The sequence below is a fragment of the Apteryx rowi genome, unplaced genomic scaffold (assembly GCF_003343035.1).
Source record: "Apteryx rowi isolate R43461 unplaced genomic scaffold, aptRow1 scaffold_403, whole genome shotgun sequence".
NCBI lineage: Eukaryota > Metazoa > Chordata > Aves > Apterygiformes > Apterygidae > Apteryx > Apteryx rowi.
Window position 1 is genome coordinate 407,168 of NW_020450562.1, and position 24,486 is coordinate 431,653.

The 24,486-nt window shown below is 38.2% G+C and overlaps 1 protein-coding gene across 4 annotated transcripts; it reads right to left on the reverse strand.

Moving 5' to 3' along the window:
* Nucleotides 1-1,812: 1,812 nt before the first annotated feature.
* ZFX (zinc finger protein X-linked) lies at nt 1,813-24,326 on the reverse strand. 4 transcript variants are annotated; one of them, XM_026075399.1, is made up of 8 exons: nt 22,138-24,326; nt 18,573-22,029; nt 17,613-18,179; nt 8,473-8,622; nt 8,120-8,263; nt 7,893-8,027; nt 5,224-5,364; nt 1,813-3,288 (listed from the first exon to the last, which is right to left on the reverse strand). In XM_026075399.1, the coding sequence occupies exons 2-8, from the start codon at nt 18,631-18,633 to the stop codon at nt 2,102-2,104; spliced, it is 2,385 nt and encodes a 794-aa protein (XP_025931184.1). In that variant the 5' UTR covers nt 18,634-22,029; nt 22,138-24,326; the 3' UTR covers nt 1,813-2,101. The 4 variants fall into 4 exon arrangements, with proteins under 4 accessions (XP_025931184.1, XP_025931186.1, XP_025931185.1 ...); XM_026075401.1 differs by having other exon boundaries at nt 18,573-18,661; nt 21,917-24,326; XM_026075400.1 differs by having other exon boundaries at nt 18,573-18,661; nt 21,805-24,326.
* Nucleotides 24,327-24,486: the final 160 nt, after the last annotated feature.

Below are 24,486 nucleotides of genomic sequence, written 5' to 3' on the forward strand. Positions count from 1 at the left end.
AGCTTGAAGGTAAGAGGGGCATAAAGTCAAACAAAGATATATTTTGCAAGATTTGAATGGAAAATATCTGTTGCATTTTTAATGCATCTGATTTGGCAATCAGGAGGCAGCGGGCAGACAGCTAGGGCCACGCAGAAACTCCACCGACTTCGCTGGGGATTTCAACGAAGGCGCAGAGCAGCACGCCTCACTCACGCGTTACAGTCAAGGCTCACAGCCTGCTACCACCAGTATTACACAAGAGCACACTGGACAAGTCTGGCGGCATTGACAAACAGGCATCAAGAGAAAAAAAACATTATACAACAGAGAAAGATAATGACACGGCATTAGACGCGCCTGAACTGAAGAATTCAAATTAAACACAAGTATTTGGGCTTACAGTGAAACAAAAGGACTGAGCGATAGGTCTCAGTAACAACAGAATACAAACTGTTCAGAAGATGAACGGCTGAAAGGAAACTTTTGTCCCTTTATGACCCCAAACCTGCAACCATTACTTCAATTCCTGTTGCATTTCAGCGGGAAGTTGACCTGCCTGGAAACTAGGGCGAACACTGGGTCAGGCTCTGAACCTGCTCCCTCAGCGAACCGTGCCACTGAGCGTAAGGCATCTCCCACTGGGTGACGGCATTATCGGCTACAGTCTACCCAAATCTGCTAGTTACAGTCGGGTCCAAATTCTGAAGTCCCGAGTGAGCCAGTGGCGTCGGTGGGAATTTGAGGAAGGGCAGTGGCACTGGGCCCTGAACTCCGCCAGGTAACAACAGCATTTCGACATTTGTTGCCACGATACATGACTTCATGCTTCTTACATTTATACGGCTATTAGCAAACGGCGGAGTGCTCGTTTATAATAATCTTCAGGTGGCAAAATTGCATGTAATAATCGTAATGTTCTCCCAGCTGTTTATAAGCAGATGAAAAGAACTGGGTTAATTCTGGATACTGTACTAATTAATAAACAGCAGCTTAATGCAGCTGCTAATGGCTCAGGAAAAACATTCAATTTAGAAACAGTTCTGTTACTGTCACAAGTTACTTTTCTTATTAAGGATACCTCCATAAAAACATCTCTATTCCTTATGAACCTATCTGCTCCACTCCGTTCCCACCTGAAGCTCTCACTGTAAGTATCTAATTTCCAAAATCGAGGCACCTCTTGGTCTTAAATTTTATTTCATATCAATTTACAATAAAAATGTGACTTGACCCACATACTGCTCTTTCGAAGAAATATTAATATACATAAAACCATTAAATTTGAAGTACATTTACCTGCATGTACAAACAGTTGTAATCTACCAACTCTGCAAATGGAACAGCAATATTTCATGTTTCCAACATTAAGTCAGCAGTAAATTGAAAAAAGCAACTAATTTGTAGCACACAACCTTTCAAAGACAAAGAAGCACAGAATAATAAACATAATATCTGAGCATATTTTTAAATCTTCCAAAGGAAAGAAAGATAACAAATGCCCCAAACCATTGTTTTTTTTTTAATTTTTACCTTTGAAACCTGAATTAAAATGCAGAATAGCTTTTTTCAATGTTAGATGTGTAACTCCTCAAATGTAAAATAGTTAACCTGCCACAAAGTCTGTATAGTCACAAGAAGACAATTAGGTGGGCCCTAGTGACTGTATCTTCAACATCACAATTCCCCATTTTATACACACCTCGGACAATTTTATCAAAAGAAATTTCGTATTTTTTAAACTCACGACAAAACTGCATTAACATGGACACTGTGAGTATCAACGAGGTCAGTAAGATAAATATATATAAATAAACTATTACGGTTGAAAAATTCAGTATGAGACAGGGTTTACTTTATTAAATGCAACTTTATTGTTGCCATCTTTTCTTCATTTATTAAACAAACTGAATAGAATTCCGAACACGCTATTGAACAAAAGGTATAAAAGTCAACTAGAAGCAATAATCCTATTTTTATACAGCAACAAATCAAATGCACAGTATGTTTTTTTGTTGTTTTTTTTTTGTGTGTGATCGCAGGTGATTGGCTTTAAAATAAGCTAACTGCCTGAAAGGCAAAATTCCTTTATAATTCCAGCCGTAAGTCTGTGAAAGAGACTTTAAGGCAGCCCAACATCTTTATGATGCCGCATTATGTGCTGGTTCTTCTCTGAAGGCCTTCGGAAACCTTTCTTGCAATACTCACAACGGTGAGGGTAGTCTTTTGTATGAATGGAAATAACATGCCGTTTGAAGCCTGAGGCATCTGTAGTGCTATACTCACAGTACTCACATTGATAAACTTTTCTGCCGCTGTGTGTTTTCATGTGTTTTTTCAGCTCATTTTGTTGCCTAAAGCCCTTTCTACATCTCTTGCACCTGAATGGAAGATCCTTTGTGTGAACTGAGAGTATGTGGCGACTCAGAATAAACGGATCTGCAATCTTAAAGTCACAATGTCTGCATTGGTGCAATTTTTTACCCTTGTGAGCTGCCACATGTTTTTTCAGTTCCGAAGGCCTGTGAAAGCCTTTATCACACATATCGCACTTATGAGGATAGTCTTTTGTGTGGACTGAAATTATGTGTCGTTTCAGATCGCTTGAGTTTGAGCTCTTATGGTCACAATGCAAACACTGATGTGTTTTACTTTCTTGATGCATAAGCGTATGCTGCTGTAGCTCTTTGGTATCTGAAAAAGTCTGGAAACAAATATCACACTTGAATGGCATTTCCTTACTATGTTTAGTCTTTACATGAGTTTTCAAGTTAGAAGAGTCGGCAGATCGGTATTCACAATATTGGCACTGGTATGGTTTTTCACCAGTGTGGATTCGCATGTGCTTCTTGAGCTCCGACGGATGACGAAATCCCTTGCCACACTCTACACAAATATGAGGAAAGTTCTTGCTGTGGACAGCTAAAAGGTGACGACTCAGTAATCCTTGTTCTGCTGTCTCATAATCGCAGAATTTGCACTTGTGCATTTTATTAACTCCTTTGTCCCTGTGCACCATTTTGTGAGTAAATAAAGCTCCTGCATGAGAGAAGCTTTTCCCAAACTCATCACACTCAATAAGCTTTTCCGTTTTGTTGGTCAGCTTATGACTCTCCAAGTGGTTATGTAAACTTATTTTTTTATTCGTAGTGTAATCACAGTCTGTGCATCTATATTTCTTCTTAGTAAGAAGGTGCTCCGGGTGGTTTTTCATGTGCCTTTTCAAGAAACCTCTAGATTTAAATTTCTTTCCACAAATCATGCAGGGGTAGACCGTCAACGGATGACCATCGGGACCAATAATTATTGCTGAAAAACAACAGAACACTTGATAAATATTACACTTCAATACATTTCATATCTTAACCTTAACAATAAGCTGAACTGTTAAATAAGATCAAGTTTGTATGTATCATTAAATGCAACTTTCCTATATTTATTAAACAGAATCGCTAGTCAGTTTTACAATGTTAACAGCTGCAGTTTCAGAACTTCTGCATTTGGCAGTACTGTGAAGCGAGAAACATTCAGCAGGATGTGTGCCTCTCCAAATAAAAAAAATGTCACATGAATTATATTAAAGGAATTTGTAAAAATTCAACTTAACAGTTATTAAACTTCTAAGAGTCTTTAAATATTGTCTTTTAATTAGAAACTATAATTTTAATCAGAGAAGGAAATGATATGACACAATCTGTGAATATAACAACCTGAAACAGCAAGCTATCATAACAGAATTTTAATTCAACGTTAAGAAAATGAATTGATTCTACTCATCATATAAAGGCACAGACACATACTTTGCTGTGTAATAATCAAGCTCGTTACTGGGTTAGGTGTAAGAAATTGACAGAATTACTGTTTTCATTAATTATTATTATCAAGAGAGAAAAAGAAACTATCCATTTTAGATGCAGAAAACCAAAGTAGTATGCAGATGTTTTTCCCCTCCAATATTTCTATTTTAATGCATTCTGACTGAGTTCACACATTAAATACATGCAGAAACTGATGCTGGTGCAAAGAACAGAACCCAACGTGTTATATTGAGCATAATATAGTAAGTATATCACATAATCTTCATCTGCTTTCTGTGAATTGGTAGATGAAGTTTAATCTGGCAGTTTAATCACCTACCACTGACTACAATTCACATGCCCCCAAACTAACACCTCCTCCTTGTGCCATCTGTCGCCATTACGATCAGAAGAGAGATTCAAGTAGGAGTCAGGGAGAACGTGTTTCATATGAGGACACCTCAAAGCTTTGGAAGTTGTTCTTTTGCACTGATCCATCAGCCTGAATTTGTTTATCCTGAATTTGTCTAGGCATGCTCAAACACTCTCTTTTCCAAAAATGTTTTAGAAAGAGAACTTACTAGGTAGCTGGAAATACAAAAAGCAAGCTTCAAGGATAAAATTTGCCTGGTTTACTAACTGAGAGTTAGAGAAAACAGAATTCCTACAGTCAAGTCACAATTTGGGAAAGGAACTTCTAGTATAACTTAAGTCAAGGCTACTAAAACAAACAGTCATGTGCTTTTTCAGCTTTATCAGACCAAATAAATTATTCAGACCATAATGCAGTAGCAGTAGAAATCAAATAATGCCAGAATAGCCTATCTGTTCTTACAGAGGCAAGAACGAACACTGGAATGAACCTGAAGATAATTTATTTCACAAGTAAAACAAAAAAGGGCATAGAATTTACACTACCTAACATAACATGCAAAGTTCAGACTTTCCAGTTACTTATTGAGTTGATATAATGCAATGTATTAAGTTTGTTTTCTATATTCTCAATAAAGACAAAAAGGGTTTTTTCAAAGCACTATTATTCAACACTGTTTAGTTGTCTAACATCAGCTTTTAAAAAGTTATATTAAAATTAGTGTAGGAAATTAAGTTTATAGGCCTTTAACCTTTTGCTATGATACTGTTCTTTCTATGGCAGAGTTTCCCCTCTACTGGAAGCTCTGATGCCAAATCTCTCCCCCCCCCCCCCCCCCCCCCAAAAACCACAAACCTACTATGTCTTTAAAAAATTTACAATAAAATATGCACTTGTCTATGAGGTAAAAGTGTTGCCAACAAAATAATTCCTCTTTGTGTGTGAGGAATAAATAAATAATCAAGCAAAATAATCGTTCTTTTCTATATGACATTGCACAACCTATCAACAAAATACAATTGTTTACAGATAAGTACCTATACAAACCAGAGTAGACAGCTACTAAATACTCACCTGTTTGATACTGTCTAGACTCAGGTCTCCTTTTTTTCTTTGGTTTTTGCTTAGCCAGTCTCCCAAGTCCAGCTGACTCATCTATGTGCAAAAGAGCACTTGCAGTGCCGTTCCGACTTTCAATCCCATCATTATTATTACCTAAAAAGATAAGTTAAAAAGTTACCTGCTGTCATCACTCCACATATTATTTGAACCTCAAACTCTACAACGGTAATTAAAAAAATGGCAAGATGAAGTATTAGGTTGACATTTAATCAAACCATAATAACATACAGGATGAGCTGCAAAACTGCTCTGTATGTAATTTATGAATTGTTTGGCATTATGAACCTGGAAGTGTTGGCTTTGTTAGATTAAAGCCCTACACGATTTACAGGAGTAAACAGATTTCCATTTCCCAAAAAGTTCTCCTTCGAATGCAGGATTCTTTTCTATTTCTTTGGTTACTAACTATGCCCAAAATGTTTCATGTCAGTAAACACAAGCACGTCACAGTACTTATTGTGCCTGATTTTCTACTCAGCCCTGATATATCCATTAATGTGTGAGCTCCCATTCACTTCCAGACATCCGAAATCACCTGACTGAAGTTCCTCACTCACTGAGTTTCAGAACTGGAACTGTGAACAATGAGTCATTCTGAACAGCCACAAATTTGCATACAAAGCATCCAACATACTGTTTGTGCATCAGTATTTTAACATTTACAAGTTATTTATATTGGAAACAAAGAGTATGTACAGTATTGTATAACACAAAGAGGGAAATACCATCTTTGCCTCACATACAAATGGTATCATGCGATGTAAAACAAACACAAGAATTAAAAGTAAATATATAAAAGTAAATATCTATATACTTGGGAAGATACTTATTGGCTATTTGTTTTACTTTTGGTGATTTAAGCGCATAAGTAAATTTTAAGAACAAATTTTGTGGAGAAGTATTTACTTGAATCAGGAGAAGGCAATAGCACCTAGTGAAAGAAGAGCGCGCAAATAAAACATGAAGACAAAAGTGGAAGAAAATGCAAGATGCCCAAAAGCTGCTCCCTTTGTAGAGTGCAGAGAATAAATATTTATGACCGAATGTGAGAAGAACCATAGCCATCAACAGGCACGTGCAGAGCCTGAAAACTCTATTCATATGCTAGCAAAAGTGCTGAACAGCAAATGTGGCAAGTGACATGAATGCCCAAAACCCCTTCCCCATCTCACACGCAGAAAGCATAGTTTGCAACAGGTGCGTGAAGAGTCCTTCTGGAATGTAACGCAGAACAGGCCTAAAACATTTTCTAACGCGAGAATAAATTTGCAAAACATGCTGCAATGTAAAACACAGTGGACCTGGGCTTTGCTACAATACAGCAGCAACACAGGTTTCACATTTTAAGATCCCACTGGTATCAGCTCTTAGACCCTCTTTAAGCAGAGGAGAATTGTGAGAAGTGCAGGTGACAAACCTCAGTCATTTCATGCCTTCATGCTTCGTTGTTTCTTCCCTTTCCTCCTAACCTCTCACCTCACATGTTAGGTGCTTTATTGCTGACAATACGATCACTCTACTGTTTCCCGTATTCTTAAATTCCACTTTAAATTCCATCTCTCTTTTTTTAATATTCGTGCACAATTTTCTCATTCTTCTTCAAAATCACTCAGCTTGCTGTCTACAACTGCTGTCTTGAGTTCACTTAATTTCATTTTGAATTCCCACTCAACCTGGCTTCTGCCCATTCCTCTCAACTAAAACTTTGCTCACCAGCATTTGGCCAAAGATAATGCTCTAGGTGCATTCTCACTTTTCTCCTAAGCAACTTTTAACACATCCAGCTTCCTGAAATCTTGTTCTCCCTTGACTTACTTTCATGATTCCAGCCCCCTATTGCATTCACAGCACATCCCTGACATTTGACACAATCCATGTCATGCATACACATACTGAAGTATTGTCCTTTACTCAACTATTTCTTCTGCTTCATTTAGCCAAAGTAAGTTTAGGAGGAAGGGACAATACAGAAACATTTCTAAGAACTAGATTTTGCTCTATCAGCTCATGCAAGTTATGGAAATCAGTTTGTGCACCAGTTGGCGCCCAGGTACTAAGATTCAGGAAAACAGTTCTGAATGCTGGAAATATTCTCAAAGGTCCTGCTACAATTTTAGGATGTCTCCCTTCGGCTTCTTTTTAATTATTTCCATGTGTGAAAACACATAATTATATATTCCTTCTAGAACACATTTAAATCAAGGAGGGGTCAGTGTTTCAATGTTTAGCTGAATCTTAAACATTCCCATTTGCCATTTTTCAAAAAATATAAATATTCAGTTTTATTCCCAAGCCAGCTCTTATTGTGTCCTAAAATTGTGAAGGACAGATATACTTGAGATACAATTTTTCAGCTGAAAGCTTGTGTACTTCCCCTTCTAACATCATGAAAATATGAAGGAAATAGCCTGTTAAAATAGAAACAAAAAGAAGCCTGCTTTACAGCTCATCTCTTCTTCCCTTTTTAATTTTAAGGCTCATTATGCCGAGAAACCATTCTTAATGTAAAATCTTTTAAAAAAAAACCCACACACAAAAGCACAAATACTCCACCATCCTCCAAAAAAAAGCAATCCCAGACATTTTGCTACAGTCAGTGTCACTGTCTGAATACTACCTACCATAAGCTGCCGCCCAAGCTATGGGCATAAAAGTTTTAATTTCAGTGTCATCAATTTGCTGTTCATGGGCCACTGCCGCGTCCTCCTCTCCTACAATCACTTCCATATAAACCTCATCAGCTATTTCTGCAACATCTAAGAGAAAAAGAAATCAAGAAAAAATTAATAAGAACACTGCACTGTTGAAAGTGAAGATCCCTGTCCCCAAATGAAAGCCACCTACTTACTTAAATCTTCATCTTCATGCTGAGAATCATTTACAGTCATGTAAACCATTTTCTCCCTTGGAATACGAATACTGCTATTTTGATCAAGTAATCCGACTGCGTGATCATTCTCTGGCTCGCTCTCCACAATGTCTACTGTGCCTCCTAATTAGGAAGAATTAGGAAGAATTAGGAAATATTTTTAAGGTACTTTGACTAAATTCTATTCTAAACTGCAGAAAACTGAAAGTTTATAATTCTTTAACATTTGGACCCATAGCTCTTTACAGCTGACTTTTGAAAGAATCCACAGTCTCTAATTATGCAAAATTTCAAATGTCAGGTTGGARTATTCTAAAATGAGCATATTTTACCTAAATCATCTTCTCCAGGATCTGCTTTGAATATATAGACCTTGATGACTTCTGGACAAATGCCATCCACTTTACAAGAGCCGCTTTCTGACTCTGCTTCCATGGTAATTTCAGCAGAACCTTCGTGTTCTATCTTACCAGCATCATCCACTACAAAAACAAGTCAGTATAATTATCCAATCATATATAAACAAACAGATAGGAAAGACAATTTACTTTATTACTGAAATTTGAGAGCAGTTTGAAATTACATTGTGATAAAGAACCTACCCATATTTTTTCATATCCTTGAAAACAACAACAATAAACACAGAAATAAATTCAAGCCATAGTTCAGAGGGAACTGCAAGAGTGCTGCAGTCATACAACTAGAAGCACAAGCACCGCACCACACAAGGCTAGTGGGGAAACAGTGATCTGCAGCAAGATGGTGGGAAGAAAATAGCACATTAGTACTTACTCTATGGCATAATTTCACCCATTCTCAATTTTGACTGCTTTCTCCTCCTCATCTAACAATCTATTAACTGATTTTTCCAGAAGCATTACCTGCTGCTCAACCCTGTCTCTAATGCAAGAGGTACTATTTCCACCGAACAGAGTAAGACTTGCTTCCTTGCAAAGCAGTGTTATTACTGCTTTTTCAGCTGACTAGAAATGAAAACTACAGGAAGAGAAACATCCGCCTTTTCTCATCCACCCAACAGCCAAGGGATGGAAGGAACAAAGATCCAAAGCCCTGCCCTGACACTGCTGCACGGGTGAACCTATTCAACTCGTCGTTCATCGTGCCCTTACAGAAAGGGACTTGCACTGGATTTTATACTATGGCCCTATATACTCTCCTCGCTATCAGCTGAATTTTGTTCTCTTCCTTTCAAAAGTACATTGACAACAAACTTCAAATTGAATTGCTGCAACTTGTCTTGGCCTCCCACAGAAACATGGCTAATGACAACTTTAAAAGGAACATCACATTTCTGATTTTTAAGAAGTACACTACACTTGCACACACACACACAATCTTACTTTACCAAACATAGGCTTTCAAGACAAATTACTAAATATGCATTGGCAAAATCAAATCCAGTATCTCAAGACCTTCAGGGAATCTCCCAATTTCAAAAGCCCAGAAGTTTCTCATAGTCTTGAATTTATTTAACTTAAGAACTCTTAACGTGACAACATACTTGAAATTTTTGACTTTACGGTTTATTCAGTTACTTTTGGAGGCTGCTATGTCTCCCTCAGAGCCATGTATAACTTTGATTCATGATAATCAGACATAAAATTTATACTAAAAGAAGTGTAAGAACTGTACAATAAATACTGTAGATTTTTTTTTAAAACTACCATGCCTACCATATACAAAATACTTAATGTAGTATGCTCACTTTATTGGCACTCATGAAACTACCCCAATAACTAATCATAGTTTTGCTACTCACTAACTGTGCAAACCTACTATTTACTATTTACTTTAAGATCTACTAAAAAACAAATTAAAAAAGCTTCAAGTGTTACTATTATTTTCTTGCCATCATGACTATATAAAGTATTTTTATCAAACTTCCACATCTTGTCTCATGTATCAACATAAAGAATTGTATGCAAGTACAATTTCTCAATGACATATCATTAGTCAAAAAGAAATATGAAGTAGCATATTAAATTCTGAAGCACTGAAATAAGTTAATCTATCACTCTCAGCAGAAAAATAGCAGCAGAAAAGCATTTAATGCTATTTTTCCAAATTCATGATCAATGGCCACCGTACAGAATGCTTCCAGTTGCAAGTAGTATGGTGTTAAAAAAAAATGATTTTGCGTCAAGGTGCAACATAATATGCTGTTTCTGAATCCCAGAGCATTTCAAAAGTAAAAACCTTAAGATGTTATTTGGAACATATTAACAATGGCGCTGCACAGTAGGTCTATTCAGTTATTGAACTGACTTTCATAAATTTCTTAGCATATGCATGAAACACCAAATGTCACTAGAACTCTGACAAAAAATTAAACTCGCTTTGGTTCCTATGTTAGATTTATGCAGTTGTTCTCCTTTAACTTGGCTGTTTCCAGTGTCACGCATGTATACTTGGAAGGCTTTCAAATCAGTGTAGACTGATTTTATATCACTGAAGCCAAAGGGAAACTCTGCCACCAAGTTCAACTGCTGCTGGAACAGACTCAAGGAAGAAAAATTACAGCTGAAGTAATATAAAAAAACACACCAAACCTATGTGCACCATATGAGACGGGCTTGTTTTTTCTAACAAAAACAGATAAATTATCTATCTACGGAATTATCCCTTGATGATATCTGTAAAACAGAAGAATTCTAGATTTTAAAAATACGCTCTATTTATTCTTTAAAAACAACAGATAGAAGTTCTCCAAGGTTCAAAGTCATCTGTTAAACAACATGACTTAGAAGATTTATTATACAATTTATAGTTTGTTTATCCTTAACTTCCCTTTCCACTCAACAGCATTTTAAAAATGCAACAGCTATTTAGTTTAAATATTATTTAACAGTTCCATTAAAGTGTAGTGAAAGAGACATGCAGAAATAGTCCAACCTTCCCCGTATGAAAGAAAAAAATTTCACTGACAGATGGCAATGCTTGAAACACGGAAGTCCTTGAGGGGCTTGACAAAGTAAGATGATCAGCAGTACAGTAGCAAAGAGGCAACAGCAGGAAAAAAAGTAGGGTGGAAAGAAAAAGAAAAAGGAATACAAGAAGATAAAAACCAGAAGGAGAGACAAACAAGGCAAAAGAGAATGTCTCTCTCTCAAGCAAAGCCCCATTTCCATGATATTTTGTTCTGTGACTAAATAAGCATTTATCCATACAGATTCACTGATGTTCTGGTAGCATTTATGAAATTTCATTTCTGTTTAACACTTCCCCTATGCTTCTGCATTTTCCATGTATCACAGTCTCATAATCAGAGAGAATGAGACTCATAAATACATGACTGATCAATGTTGAAATTGAAACTCTGATGACGGTTGAATTTTTCATTCAAATTCATAGCCCATCAAGGGATCCTACGCATACCTATCTCACCCATGGATGACTGCTATTTTTTTTTACATTCTTCTTCTTTGAAATTAAAAAAAAAAAGAGGTATTTTTAAGTATTAGTTAAGTTTATAAGAGACCACTTCCTTTCTAGTATAGACACTGAGCAGTTATTAAACTAATCACAAGTCACATACAAGAAAAAAAAATCAGAATGGCATTTTTCCAATGCTGTCATACATTGTGCATGTATATAAATTAGATATTAACTGAAACTAAATGTATGATATTATTATGTTTTCTCTACTAGCTAGTGGCTTGAGTAAAAGGGTAGCTTCAGACTAATTCTCCAAGTTAAAAAAAAAGAGAGAAAAATTATTAGAAACGACATCATTTTGTGTAAAATAAATTCCAAGAATGCAGTCTACGCCTAGTTTGCTAACGCTCTTCATAGATTTCACTGATTGATGAGCCTGCTCTTTATATATTGCAAGCTGTAAGAAACAACTAAAAAAAAGTATGTATTTCCAATATTATAATAATGATTTCCATATAAAGGTAATGCTTGATTTTTTTATTAAAAGCACAGATGAGAAAGGTTCCCACAACGTGAAAGACAGGGCACAATCCCTATTTAAAGCCTATCTAGTCACCATTTACAATAGGGAGAAAACAACAAAAAGAGTCCAAGAGATAAGAAAAGAAGGAATAAAGGGTCAAGCAAAGAAAAACAAGCTATTAACAACAGATCATTTGTTTAATATTTATTCTATTACAACGGCATTTGTTTTCCAGAAAATGTTATATCTAAAGTAACCAACTTACATAATGTCATAATTTTTAACATCCAAGCAATATAACTATCTCCTGTATCTTTCCTCTCCTATGAAAATACATCCAACTGCATTCTTGGGACGGAAGCAAGCCCCCATGCATCAATAATAATAAAAACAATATTTAAAATCCAGCTCAAGCCACTTTCCCTGTACCAGAAAATAAACAGTAGTCCAAGATCCTGCATAGTGCATCTGCTTAAATGGTATGTCATTTGTTCAACCATGATGCAGAAGTTTTCCTCAAGAAATTGGCTTTAGCTTTTTATATCCAATATTTAATAGCTCAGCATATATAGATCTTGTAGCCTTGCAGCCTTTTACCTCTAACTAGAAAACCGCAAAGATTTGTACTTGTCTTTATTTTCTATTGGTTTTCAAAAGCTTTTTTCTCCTACAGTTTCTCCCTTACATGGGATTAAATGAGGAAAATTAAAGGAACAAAAAAGATAAAATTTACTTTAGCACTAAGGCACCTCAGCTCATTAGTACCTATCACACTAAGACAATTCTTTTAGAGATATTTAAGAAAAACTGGTGTCAAAACAGAATTTAACACCTCAAAATCTGTATATGGAGCAAGTAGACAAAAAACATCTATTTTTTCATCCTTTATGTTCCCAAACGATTCCCTCCACTGCTAACAAAATGCATATCGTGACATACTTGTCTGCTTACAAAAGAAACAGCCCTGTTTAACCATTCTTAATGAAAAAGGCCACTGCTTACTATCATGTTTTCTCTAAAATAGATTAAAAGCATGCTGTATTCCCCAAGTGGACTTTGTTCAGGTATCTGTGATATATACATTTTACTTGTAGTTCACCTGATAGCAGAGAACTCCTAGTCCACTGAGAAAATTAATTTTACTGCCCAGTTATTTTGTTAATGGCAAGGCAAGTTTCCCAACCTGTGGGAGAAAATAAATCTGTTCTATTTCAATTTTAATACCATTGCCATCACACGTGAGCAACTGTATAGCCCATGTGTCTGAAGCTCCCCTCAGGGCAGAATTTCCTTAGCTCTGAGTTGGTATCTAACACTTGGCCGTATTGCTCTGCCTTCCCCAGCACACAAAACAGACAAAGCTCTGGGGCACTACTCAGAGCAAAGGAGCTCTTGGTCCCCTTCACCCGACGTGTCAACTCCCTGAGCTTCCTTAGTTGCAACCACTCCTACTCAGGACTTGTCTAATGGTCAGAAAGAAAGCATGGCAGCAAGTTCTACCCCACAGAAAGAAAAACGTGGTTTGCTGCATCTGTAGAAATTTCCAGGGAAAAGAGATGGGCACTTAACTTTAAGCTAAAAAAAGCAAATAAAACCATTTTTGTTTTCTTGCATAAAAGTCTACTGCATGGCAGTAATGAAGGCATGAGCATTATGGTTTTGTTGATTAGGTCCATCACTTTCAACTTAAACATATTATCCAAGGATGAGGAAAGGTATGTTTCATCTAGACCTAAGAAACAACGTAATCATTATTTTATCTCTTTGAGTATGCCAGGTTCTGACTCCTGCAATGAAAAGCGTTAATTCAGATACAACAAACAAAGACATTTCTAACTCAAAGCAAAGATATGGACATAACATAGCCCCTGTATTTGTAAACATCACATAACTTCCGAAATCTGCAGGTTACAAGGGAAACGTAAACTTTGTGAGGCTACTCTTCTCTGTGCCTTATCAGTTTTACTGCAATTAAATACGCGTACACCAGAGTGCAACCTTTTGCCTACTTCATGACAAAGGACATGTCTTACTTTGCCAAACTGAATAAAACCAGACAAGCAAAAATCTTAATTCCCACCACATGACTAGCTGTAAGGTACTATTCTGCTCTATTAGTCCATGACATTTGGTTTTTGTTTTTTTTTTTTTTCCTAAAAAATTAACTAATCTCACCATTACCGTTTCACTTGGGGGAAATGATTTTCCAAGCCTTAAAATTTACCACCAACCAATTTGGACTGGTGTGTGCCAGAAGACAATTTATCCTTTTCTGACCAAATTTTATGGAGAATCCTCATGAACTAATTTGTTATAGCTTATGTGAAAAAAAAATGATTTATCAAACCCGGAATCCTTTCAAGCAACTGATTAGTAACAGTTTGCATCCTCTGTTGAATGAACAAATACCTGACTCAGTTCTGGCATAAGTGTCCCAAATCTACCAGAGACCAAAAAGCCAGCTTGAGGGCAAAGGCAAAGTACCCAAAAAAGAGGTAAGTGAGCACATCAAAAGATAAGTGATGATGTAAGTTGTGTCAAGAAGCATTATCCTGGGAATGAAAACACAAAGACATAGCAATATAGAGGCTAAATTAAATGGAAATGGAAAAAGAAGTATTAAAATAGTAAGTGAGTTTCTTGAAGGAAAGTCACAGAATGAAACACATGGGGGTTGTGCTCTTTGAAGAGACGAAAGTCTGAAACCATGAAAGAAAGCAGAAATATAACGTAAGAGAAGTACATATACTTAATAATTTCAAAAAAGGTATTTACAGGATAAAATAAGAAAACGATCTTGTTTTAAAAAAGCTAAGTAGACACAATTCATCAGGAATGAAAACACAAAGAGAACCAAAAGTTAGGAAGAAGATAGCAAAGGATTTTGCCTATGACTGCAGAATATAGACTGAGAAACCTAAGACCACAAAAGGAAAACGGTGTTAATCCCTGCTTTTCAAGTGACAAGATAAAAGAAGATGGGAAAAAGCATTCTGAAGAATGCAGTCAAATTCCCAGATCTGGGAAGCAGCAACATTTGCCTACTATAACAGCAGGCAAAATTCTATTCCAACATTTGCCCTAGCAATTCAAGGAGGTCTGCCAGAATCAAGCATGAACTTACAGGTTAAGAAGAAAAATCAAAAACTGGGTTGATGTTACTATCTTTTAAAAACCACTGACTACTAAGTAGAACTGAAGAACAGAGAGAGTCAACAGAGAAGATCAAGAAACACACACACTGCCAATGCAAAGAAATGGAAATGAATTCAAATAATGTTTTCTCTACAACGGAGAGACTATTTGGAAAGACAGTCTTTACTTGACGGGAAAGTACTAGCCTCTGACTTCAAAACCAGAAGAACTTGTTAGGCAGGCTTTAAACACAGTAGGTGGTAATAGGGAACTTCCCTTTAAAATGAACTGTAGCACACACTTAATAATTTAAACACAAATAAAGAAGACATTTTTTGTAACAAAATGATTGTTTTAAGTGCTGACTTATTTAAGGTTCTGAAGCTAAAGAAAGTACTTTGCAAGACTATCAAGAAGCATTTAATATTAAATAAAGTATGGAATTCACATGTCTGCAGAAATATGTGACTGAAAATGGAGAATATCCTAATATAACTGAATCATTAAATTCCTATGTTCTCTGTCAGTTACCACCTACTGACAACAGATACATCAAAGTCTTCCTCGCTGTCGCATATTTTAGGGATCATGCAACATGGCATCTGCCAATACACTCTGTCCTCATCCATGTCTGTCCCACTATCAGAGGCTACACTGGCAATGGCTGAACGGGACATCTAACGCATCTATGCCGCCCGTTGCTTGAATTTATGCAGACACCAGTTTGTAAAATGTTCACACGCCAGCAACCCCAGAAGCCTCCCTCTGTTGTCCATGCTTTAGGATGATAACCTGCAGGGGAAGAGTGAGCAGACGGGCAGGAGCAACAGCAACTTAAAGTGCTACTGTCAAGGATAAGGATCAGTGAAGGATCATCAGCAGAGCCCCTACGCAGTCAGGTCTCAATTATCCACGGGTGGATTATCCACTTTGTTGTTAACTATGCTGCAAGTGCAGAAGCATTTGAGCTGCTTTCATATGAACTACCTGGGGTCTCAAATTAGAAAATTACATTTGCACTGTATTGTACTGCACAGAGGGCATGTACTGGTTTGGATAACTATTATTTCAGGGATGTTTGTGCTCCACACTCAGCAGCATCCCTGATATCTCCTCTCCATTTCACCTCTGCATATTCTTGCAGCTTAATTTTACAATATTTTGTATTATTTATATTTTGCATTATCCCATTTCATTGTTTTCCCAGATAATAGAGAATTAACTGTACCTCATATAAACTCAAAACATGGCTGCACAAGGTTACTCAAGGAACTCAAGAGATGATAAATTAAGAAATGCAGTGATCCTAGGTAAGGAGAAGCAACATTAAAATCCATAAGCACAGAATATAAAATTAAAACAAGTTATAATACATTTAAAAAGAAGCGTCCAAAAAAAAAAAAGTAACAGTGGAATTAAATGATAGAGAGCATCAAGTATGCCTCATCAATGGCATCATTTAATGCTGGACAAACTTGAAGTGATCTGAAATGGCAATTAAACAAGCTAACCAGCCTAAAAAAGTTTTTCTATTTCTATGACAAACAAACATCCAGCAGCGACACTCTGATGTTCCTAGGTGTTGCATTGAGTAAGCATTATAATAAATAATATGCTAAGAGTAAGTTCTAGTTTGCACAAATGGATATCCCTAGCACAAAAAGGCCCGATGATTTGCTATGTTCTTTCCCCACTCCCCACCTGAAGTCTCTGAAAATATCATGATTCAGATGGATTGTGCCACTGTTTCTAAGAGAAGGGAGATTAAGATATTTAAGGTTGCTTCTCAGCTATGAGCAGCAATACCTATTCTTTTTATTAGCAGCATTCCTTCACATCCTTTGCTTAATCAAGAAAAAGAGAACACATCCTAATAGCAAAGAAAAACATTACTGCTGGTATCTAACTATAAATGGGAAGGGAGGGTGGGGGAAGTATAGCAAAAAACAAGACAAAGATAACAAAATATCATTTAGACTTCGAAAAAAGTTTTTTGACTCCCTTTTCCATGAAATAGTTTTGCTGCTTTCTTAATAGCTTGGCAGTAATCTTACTAATCTGCACATACGTGTATGTTCAAACAATGCCATATTTATTTTCTTTCAGTTCATTCTAAGTATATAGCATTTAGCCTACTGGAATTCTTACTCTTTTGTTCATATTCTATAAAATGCCACAGAAATAATTTATAATCAGACATGCATTTGCTAGTATTCCTCTCCATTAGTTTCATGAGAACTTTTAGCTGTTACACATTCCTAAAAAAAAAGTTTTTTTGAACATATTTGTGAGACTTTTGTTTCATTAAATAATACAGAAACTCTATTTTGGGCATTGTTATAAACCCTTCCCCAGCTATTTCAAACACCACCCAGGCCAATATCCCGAGAATTTTTATGGCTTTGCCCAGACACTTACAGGAAATCATAAGGTAATCTTCACAGTTGCCCTTATCATCTTGATGTTCCACAGGGATTCCATTGGCATCAATCACTGCTTCTGAGGCACAGTCTGCCACCAAGACTTCTTCTGAAACAACATCTGTTCCCAGAGTGTCAGTGACGATATCTGCCTCTTCAACATTATCATGAACTACATGTTCTACATGTCCAACCTCAGGTACATGCATTGACTCGCTTGTCAGTACATGTTCTGGTATTGACATTGCTTCCGCTGTTATGTCAGAAGCTAAAACGTCATCTGGGACAGTGCAATGAGCCAAAGAAACCTCTTCGGCTACATCTGTGTCCAGCACTTGTTCAGGAATAATGACAGTTTCAGACACATCTGGCTCCTCCATGATGTCTGGGCACTGAACATCCTCGATAACAACATCCTCAATGACATCTTGGATTACTACAGAATCTGGATCATCAGGAACAAAATTATGCACAGTTATATCTGAGTCCACTACATCTGAAACAAATACTGTTTCCTGTACTTCCACAACAATCTGATCTCCATCCATGTGGGCTGCATCAGCTCCTGAAAAACATAATTAAAATAGCATTGAAATTATAAAACTAACTCAAGTGTTTAATACTGAAATTACTTCTATTTGACTCCAACTTTTACACTAGGTAGCCATTTAGCAAAACCATCATAATAGCATACAAGTAATTAAGATAGGTAAACATACAGGGTAGCTGATAAAGCACTAGAACACAAGTGATTCTGCAGTTTCTCCAATATCCAAACAACTAACACTTCACTGAATCAGCTCATTCATATTGCTCTGAGTAACAAAACCAACAAAAAATTGAAAGTGACCACCTTATACAAAATCACTGACACCTTTAAGTAAAGACAAAATAAACTACAAGCAGTCAACAATATTTAATGTGAACACACTTATTTATGTATTATCTCCTGACAGACCTGTTGGATCAAAAAACGCATTTGGCTCATGTGGCTGCAATTCAAGCCCATCTTCATCCATGGCCTTTAACTCTCATCAGTCACAGTGTCTGTAGAAGGTAAAGAAGAAAGGTTATTTAACTAGTAACTATCATACTAAGAAGACTATCTCTGCCTGTACAATAGTCGTCATATGAAAAGATGAAATTCTGGGCATAAGGTAGTCAACAAAAAACACCTCTTGGCTGTAAGACGGCCCAGATTTCAGAGTACTTCTGCTTGGGATTCCAGAAACACTACTCTGTAGCACCAAACATCCAGGGCCTGAACAAGAGGAGTGTGAGATCAAGAAAGGGATATGAAAAATGTGATTTCCTTATATTCTTACAAAGAAAAATGTTTTTAAGGGAAAGCCTGGGCACATTCACACTCAAGTCTTTTTGGTTGGTGGGGACACAGCATTCTCAAATCAAGAAAGCTTGAGAAGTTTAAGCTAAAAGTAGATGACTAACAGACAGTAATGCATACCACTCTTGATGTCCCCTACGTTCATAAACTTGGACAGTCAGAGGAAATTACTATTTCTCTTATGTCACTTCAGAGATTGAAATCATCAGTGTTAGCCAATTCCAGAACATTACATCATGGATTTCTGAATTTCAGATGTATGAATATTTAAAAGCCACCTGCCCCAAGACAAACTGTCAATTTGCTTTTATAGTAAAAATACCACCAGTTCTCAGAAAGTACTAAATGTCAAATTCTACCAGACTTCTATTATTTAACAGAATGTCAACATTTCTTCAATGCGTAACAGCAACTGAAGACTTTTACTCTTCTTAAGAAAAGAATGAAACAAAACCACAAAGCTGAAATACTTGCTAAAAGCTACAACTCCTGTTTAAGTTTTGCTGCTTATATATATGCATTATAATAAGGATCAGGCTATTTGGCTAAAATGTGATCTCATATAAACTTGTACTAGTCCCTTGAACTTAGTCCAACTAGTTTCCCAAGTGCTGAACCAGCAAGAGGCAACAGAATATTGCTGAATGTTTCTGCTCATAGGAAGAACTGTACAAGTAAGTGGAAGGTATGGACTTCAGTGATTTTCCTTCCTATAAACACTTTTCACAGTGATGAGCAGGAACCTCCCCACTTCCGTGATACTATCACAACAGGCCCAGAGGAGGCATTAAGATTCTGTTCAAGGTTTCCATAAATCGTACCTTTTTAAAAATTATGTCAACTCAGTCTTTACAGGGATAATTTCCATGAAAAAGAAAAAATTATCAACTACTTCAAAACACACTATAACCATAACCTGTAGTAAGTATTTTCTAGACTTCACCTTCTTTCTAGCTCAAATTTCTCAACTCTTTACAGCTAACCACCTAATTTATAAATCAGAAAAATGTATTTTTAAAAGTTGAGGATGAAATATAACCAGAAATTAAACTAAAGTGAAAACAGCTGCTGTGTAGTATTTTTCCAAGGGATTCCCTACTTCTTGTGTGATGTTCAGTTGGGAAGAGCCTAGATTTTAAAGACAGCTGTGCTAACAAATCATTGTGGTGTCCAACTGGACACAGATAATTTCATAGTTATTCTGAATGCCAAGCTTTTCTGTCAAGCATCCACTATTAACAGGAGCATCTATTGATGCAGATGCTTTTTCAAGATCAAGAGCAAAAGAAAAGTGTTTCTTAGTCTCAGATACAAGATTATAGCTTGACTGATGGCACATCAACTTCTGTCATGCCAGAGAAGCAAGAACAGACTAACAAGGTTTCACACAGCTATTTAAGCAAGAATTAATCAGGCCCAAATTTGTTCATTTCTACCTATTAAGTACAGACCTAGTCAACTACTAATTTCTTTCCTGTTCAGTGTCATCTTTTCTGTGTTGTTTTCAGTGTTTATTCTTTTCTGTTGCTTTTCTCCAAGCTCTTGTATCTTTATCTGCATTATCTTTATTACTCACTCATTTACTCTTTCCCCCACCTTGTAACTACAGAGCACTCCCATCATTCACACAAAACTACGCTGCTCATAAATTTAGAAGTCACTTTGTAGCAAAGATTGTATCAGCAATCCAGATATTTTTCTTGGAGGAGGCAGAGGGGATTAAAAACTGGTGGAAATAAATCTCTTCTCTCCTCAGGCAACACCCACATAAGAAGTTAGCACTCACTCTCCAGGTTTCTGGGGAAAGTCAAGATGCTGTTTCTGACTGTGCTTGTGAGGGTTATAGTCATAGCACTAGCCTCTGATCAGCTGGAACTCAACCAGCTTGAAGTGTCAGTACACCAGGAGCTCCTGAAGGAAGTGGCACTCATTTTTTCCATTTCCTGCTTTCATCACCCACCTGCCACCACTCCACCACAAATTCCTACTTCTTATGATTCATGCATATATTTTTACTATCCTATCCTTTCCTCAGACTCCTTGCTGTCTCTATTATGGAGGCTCTCCTTCATCCTCCATTTCTGCATCCTCTTTGCTTATAAGACCCAGAAGCCACCTCCATTACTTCTCAGTTTCCAGAACAAGCCCGCTGATGCCATCCCATTGCTGCCACTTTCACTGCTGCCCAGAATGTAAGCAACAGTTGTTAAAATTGACAGCTCTCTGTAGCATTCCTGATGGTGCAACTTCATCAAGACTCCAGCACCAAGAGTGACAACGCAGACCTTCAACCACACATGCAGCATAACAGCACTGCCTCCTCTGTATTAGCGTGCTCTTTTCAACTACAGAGACAAAGTATTTTGCAAAATGAAGCCTCATGTTATGCACAGACTGACTGAGGAAGTTTCTCAGGCAAGTAGGTTTTCAAGACCCAGTCTTAAAAACGCCATAGACTTGCGCTTTGGTACTTGTTCAGAAGAAAAAAAAACCCAACCTCTTCACTGAATGCTTATCTTCTGCAACAAGATTTCCCGCACTTTTGTGCACTGATCGTGCCAACAGATTCATGTATGCAAATCCCTATAGCTGTGCAGGACAATAAAGACCTTAATAGTCCTCCACTTAGGCACAGAAACCCCCACAGAGAGAAATTTGCTACAGAAAGAGCACTAAAAGAGGAGGTAAGCATTTAAACCAGGATTTAGCTAAACCATCTCAAATGATAAAGGTACCCAAATCCAAATCTGCAATCCAAAAAGGCATCAGGGCATTTGTCCATGGATGGAAAAAAAATAACCCCTAAAAATTTCCTGAAAGCATTTCAGGATTTGAACATTCTAACCAGTAGATGAGAAAATACTGTGTTTCTTCCTGCTTGTTCTGATCAGCGAATCAGCGCAGTGGTCCAGGTTCAGCAATGCAAAGGACGGTATTCCCAACGGTGCTGTACCAACCTGCAGCTTCGTGATGAAGACGCTGTTCTCTGACATGAGAAATATCAAAGTTTCTCACCGTGAGCACCACACCAAACCCAGGTCTTCAAACTCTTTGGCAAATACCTTAAACTCTGCGATATAAGGCAAAGAGGCAACTTCAGCAGTTCATTTTCCTGCAAGGTTTCAAGATGGGCAGGAACTCCTCTTAGTTCTTTCAAGTAATTCTGGTAGACACTTACCTCAGGAGAAGGTGCTGGCACCAAAGCAGACAGAAGCAATTTTCATTTCTGGTTTGGGAACCTAAACTCTTGAAGAAAAGCAGGTACCCAGCCATGTCCCTACACTTAGTCCTTCTCAACAGCCAAATCTACATGTCTCATGGTTCAAATCTAGGGAATTTGGGAGCTGTTCTCCTAACTGCCACTGGGTACAACAGAAAAAGCCTAGGCCCTTAACGCCAGGTTTTCTATCTCCTAAAGGATAATTAAGCACCTACATCTTTTACTTGGCTCTGGGCCTATGTCAGCTTCACACAGATTTAGAATTAATATGACTGAAATATACCTAATTCAGTCTGTAAAAGTAGTTCTTACAAATTGACTATTTTAACTGCTTATTCAAGGTACATGCCTTGAGAGTTTTTGCTTGGTTTTGCTTTTGTGAAAGTCAAGGCAATGTTTTCAAGTGGAAGGGCCCATAGGAAAATATATATTTGCAGATGAAATGGTATTAAGCTATTAGCAATACAATAAAGTAACTTTATAAAATAAAATGGTGGATTTTCCCTAAATCTCATCTTGTCAGTCAGTCAAAAAAAAGCAATGCAGACATTTCAATAGCTTATCACATTACAAATAGTTTACTTAACAGGCCTACCAATGTAATCAAGGTGAAATAAGAAGAAATGGATGAGCTGCCATATTTTAAAGAAGAGAGGGCAACTTTAAAAATGGAGCTACTTAGAAGAAAAAGCTTTAATACGCCACAGAAATGGTCAGTTTCTCTGTTCCCTCTCAAAAAAAGGCAATATAGGAAACGATAAAAAGGAGAAACCTCAGAAAAGCCACCTTAATGAAAAAGAAATCCATAGGAAATTCCTTTGTCTACTGCTAAGGAAAGAACAGTACATCTGTTCATTTGTGGACAGAGGCATAAAGCAAATTACTGCACGGCAAAACTCTGCCCCACCCCAGAAAAAGCAAGGCATAAACAGCAAAATTCCCCATGTCCAAACCCCAGCCCCTACCTACGCTAAGACGACCTAATGTACAACTGCAACCAAGCTCCCATCATGCCTTGCTACATCACATTAAAAATTGCAGCACGCCCTGCATGTCCCAATTGGGTTAGAGCCCCGAGCTACCCAAAGCTTCACTGTGGTTATGAGACAACTATGGGTTCAGTGAACACTACTGCTGCAGTGTAATAACTCTCCCTGCATGACCCACTTATGGAGAATGCAATGTACACACACACTCTCAGTCACACGCACATGAAAGGTTAAAAATTATACTCCTGTAACATCTAATGCTTATCTGGGAAATAGCCCCCAAGATTATTAGATGAATAAATGGAAGAATAAAAACAATGTTACAAATATGACTGTAATCATTTAGCTGTTTATTTCATTATGCATCTCCCTCTGTTTTGGCAGAAGAATTAGTATTGTTGTTTTCACTGTGATTTAGTAAAAAAAAACTACAGTCTTTTTTTCTCTTTTGTTGTAGGTCAGTGGTGTGGGCATTTGCAGATACAGGTTAAAAAAAAAAAGTGGCTTCCTCCAGATTTCACAGAGATGTTGTGCATCAGGTGACACCTAAGCTCGTTTTTAACAGAACCTGAGTTAGGGAAATAACCAGCCCGGAGCGTCCCTTTGAAAGCTACGCGCCACCCTGCTGGGAGTCTCTGCAGGAGAGGAGATGCTCGGAGGGGAGCCCAGTACCAAGGGGTGTCCCCCAGGGGGGCACTGCGCCTCTCGCAGGGCGGCCGGGCGAAGGAGCGCGTCAGGTACAGCCGAAAACCAGCGCGGCCCAGCGGCAGAGGAGAGCGGCCGTGCGGCGGGGCCGGGCCAGGCGCCGCAGGAGAAGGGGGCACCGCTGACAGCCCTGGCGCTGCAGCACAGGAAGCCGCCGCGGGCCGGAAAGCGCCGAGCTCCCCTGCGACTCGCTGGCTGGCAGGCGCCGCGGAGGGGAGGAGGGAGAGGCGGAGAAGAGAGAGAGGAGAAGCGGGGGTGGGGAGGCTACGGGCTCTCCCTCTCCGGAGCCCGCGGCCCGGCGCTGCGATGAGCGGGGCCAGGGGCTCCCCCCTCCGGCCCGGCCCGGCCTGCGCCGAGACACTGGCTACGCCGAACGATTAATTCAAGATGGCGCCCGGCGCCCTCCGCCTCCCCCCCCCCGCGCGCCGCCATTTTGTCTCCTCCTCCAGACACTCTCCGAACCCCCCTCGGCCGGGCCCGGGGCCTGGCACCGACCTCGCCCGCCTCTCCCCGAGCCCGCAACCCCCCCGCCGCGCTTCCGCTCCCCTCCCGCCGCCGCCCCCGCTGCCCAGGGCCGCGCTGGGGGCGCGCAGCCCGCCGGCCCCGGCCCTGC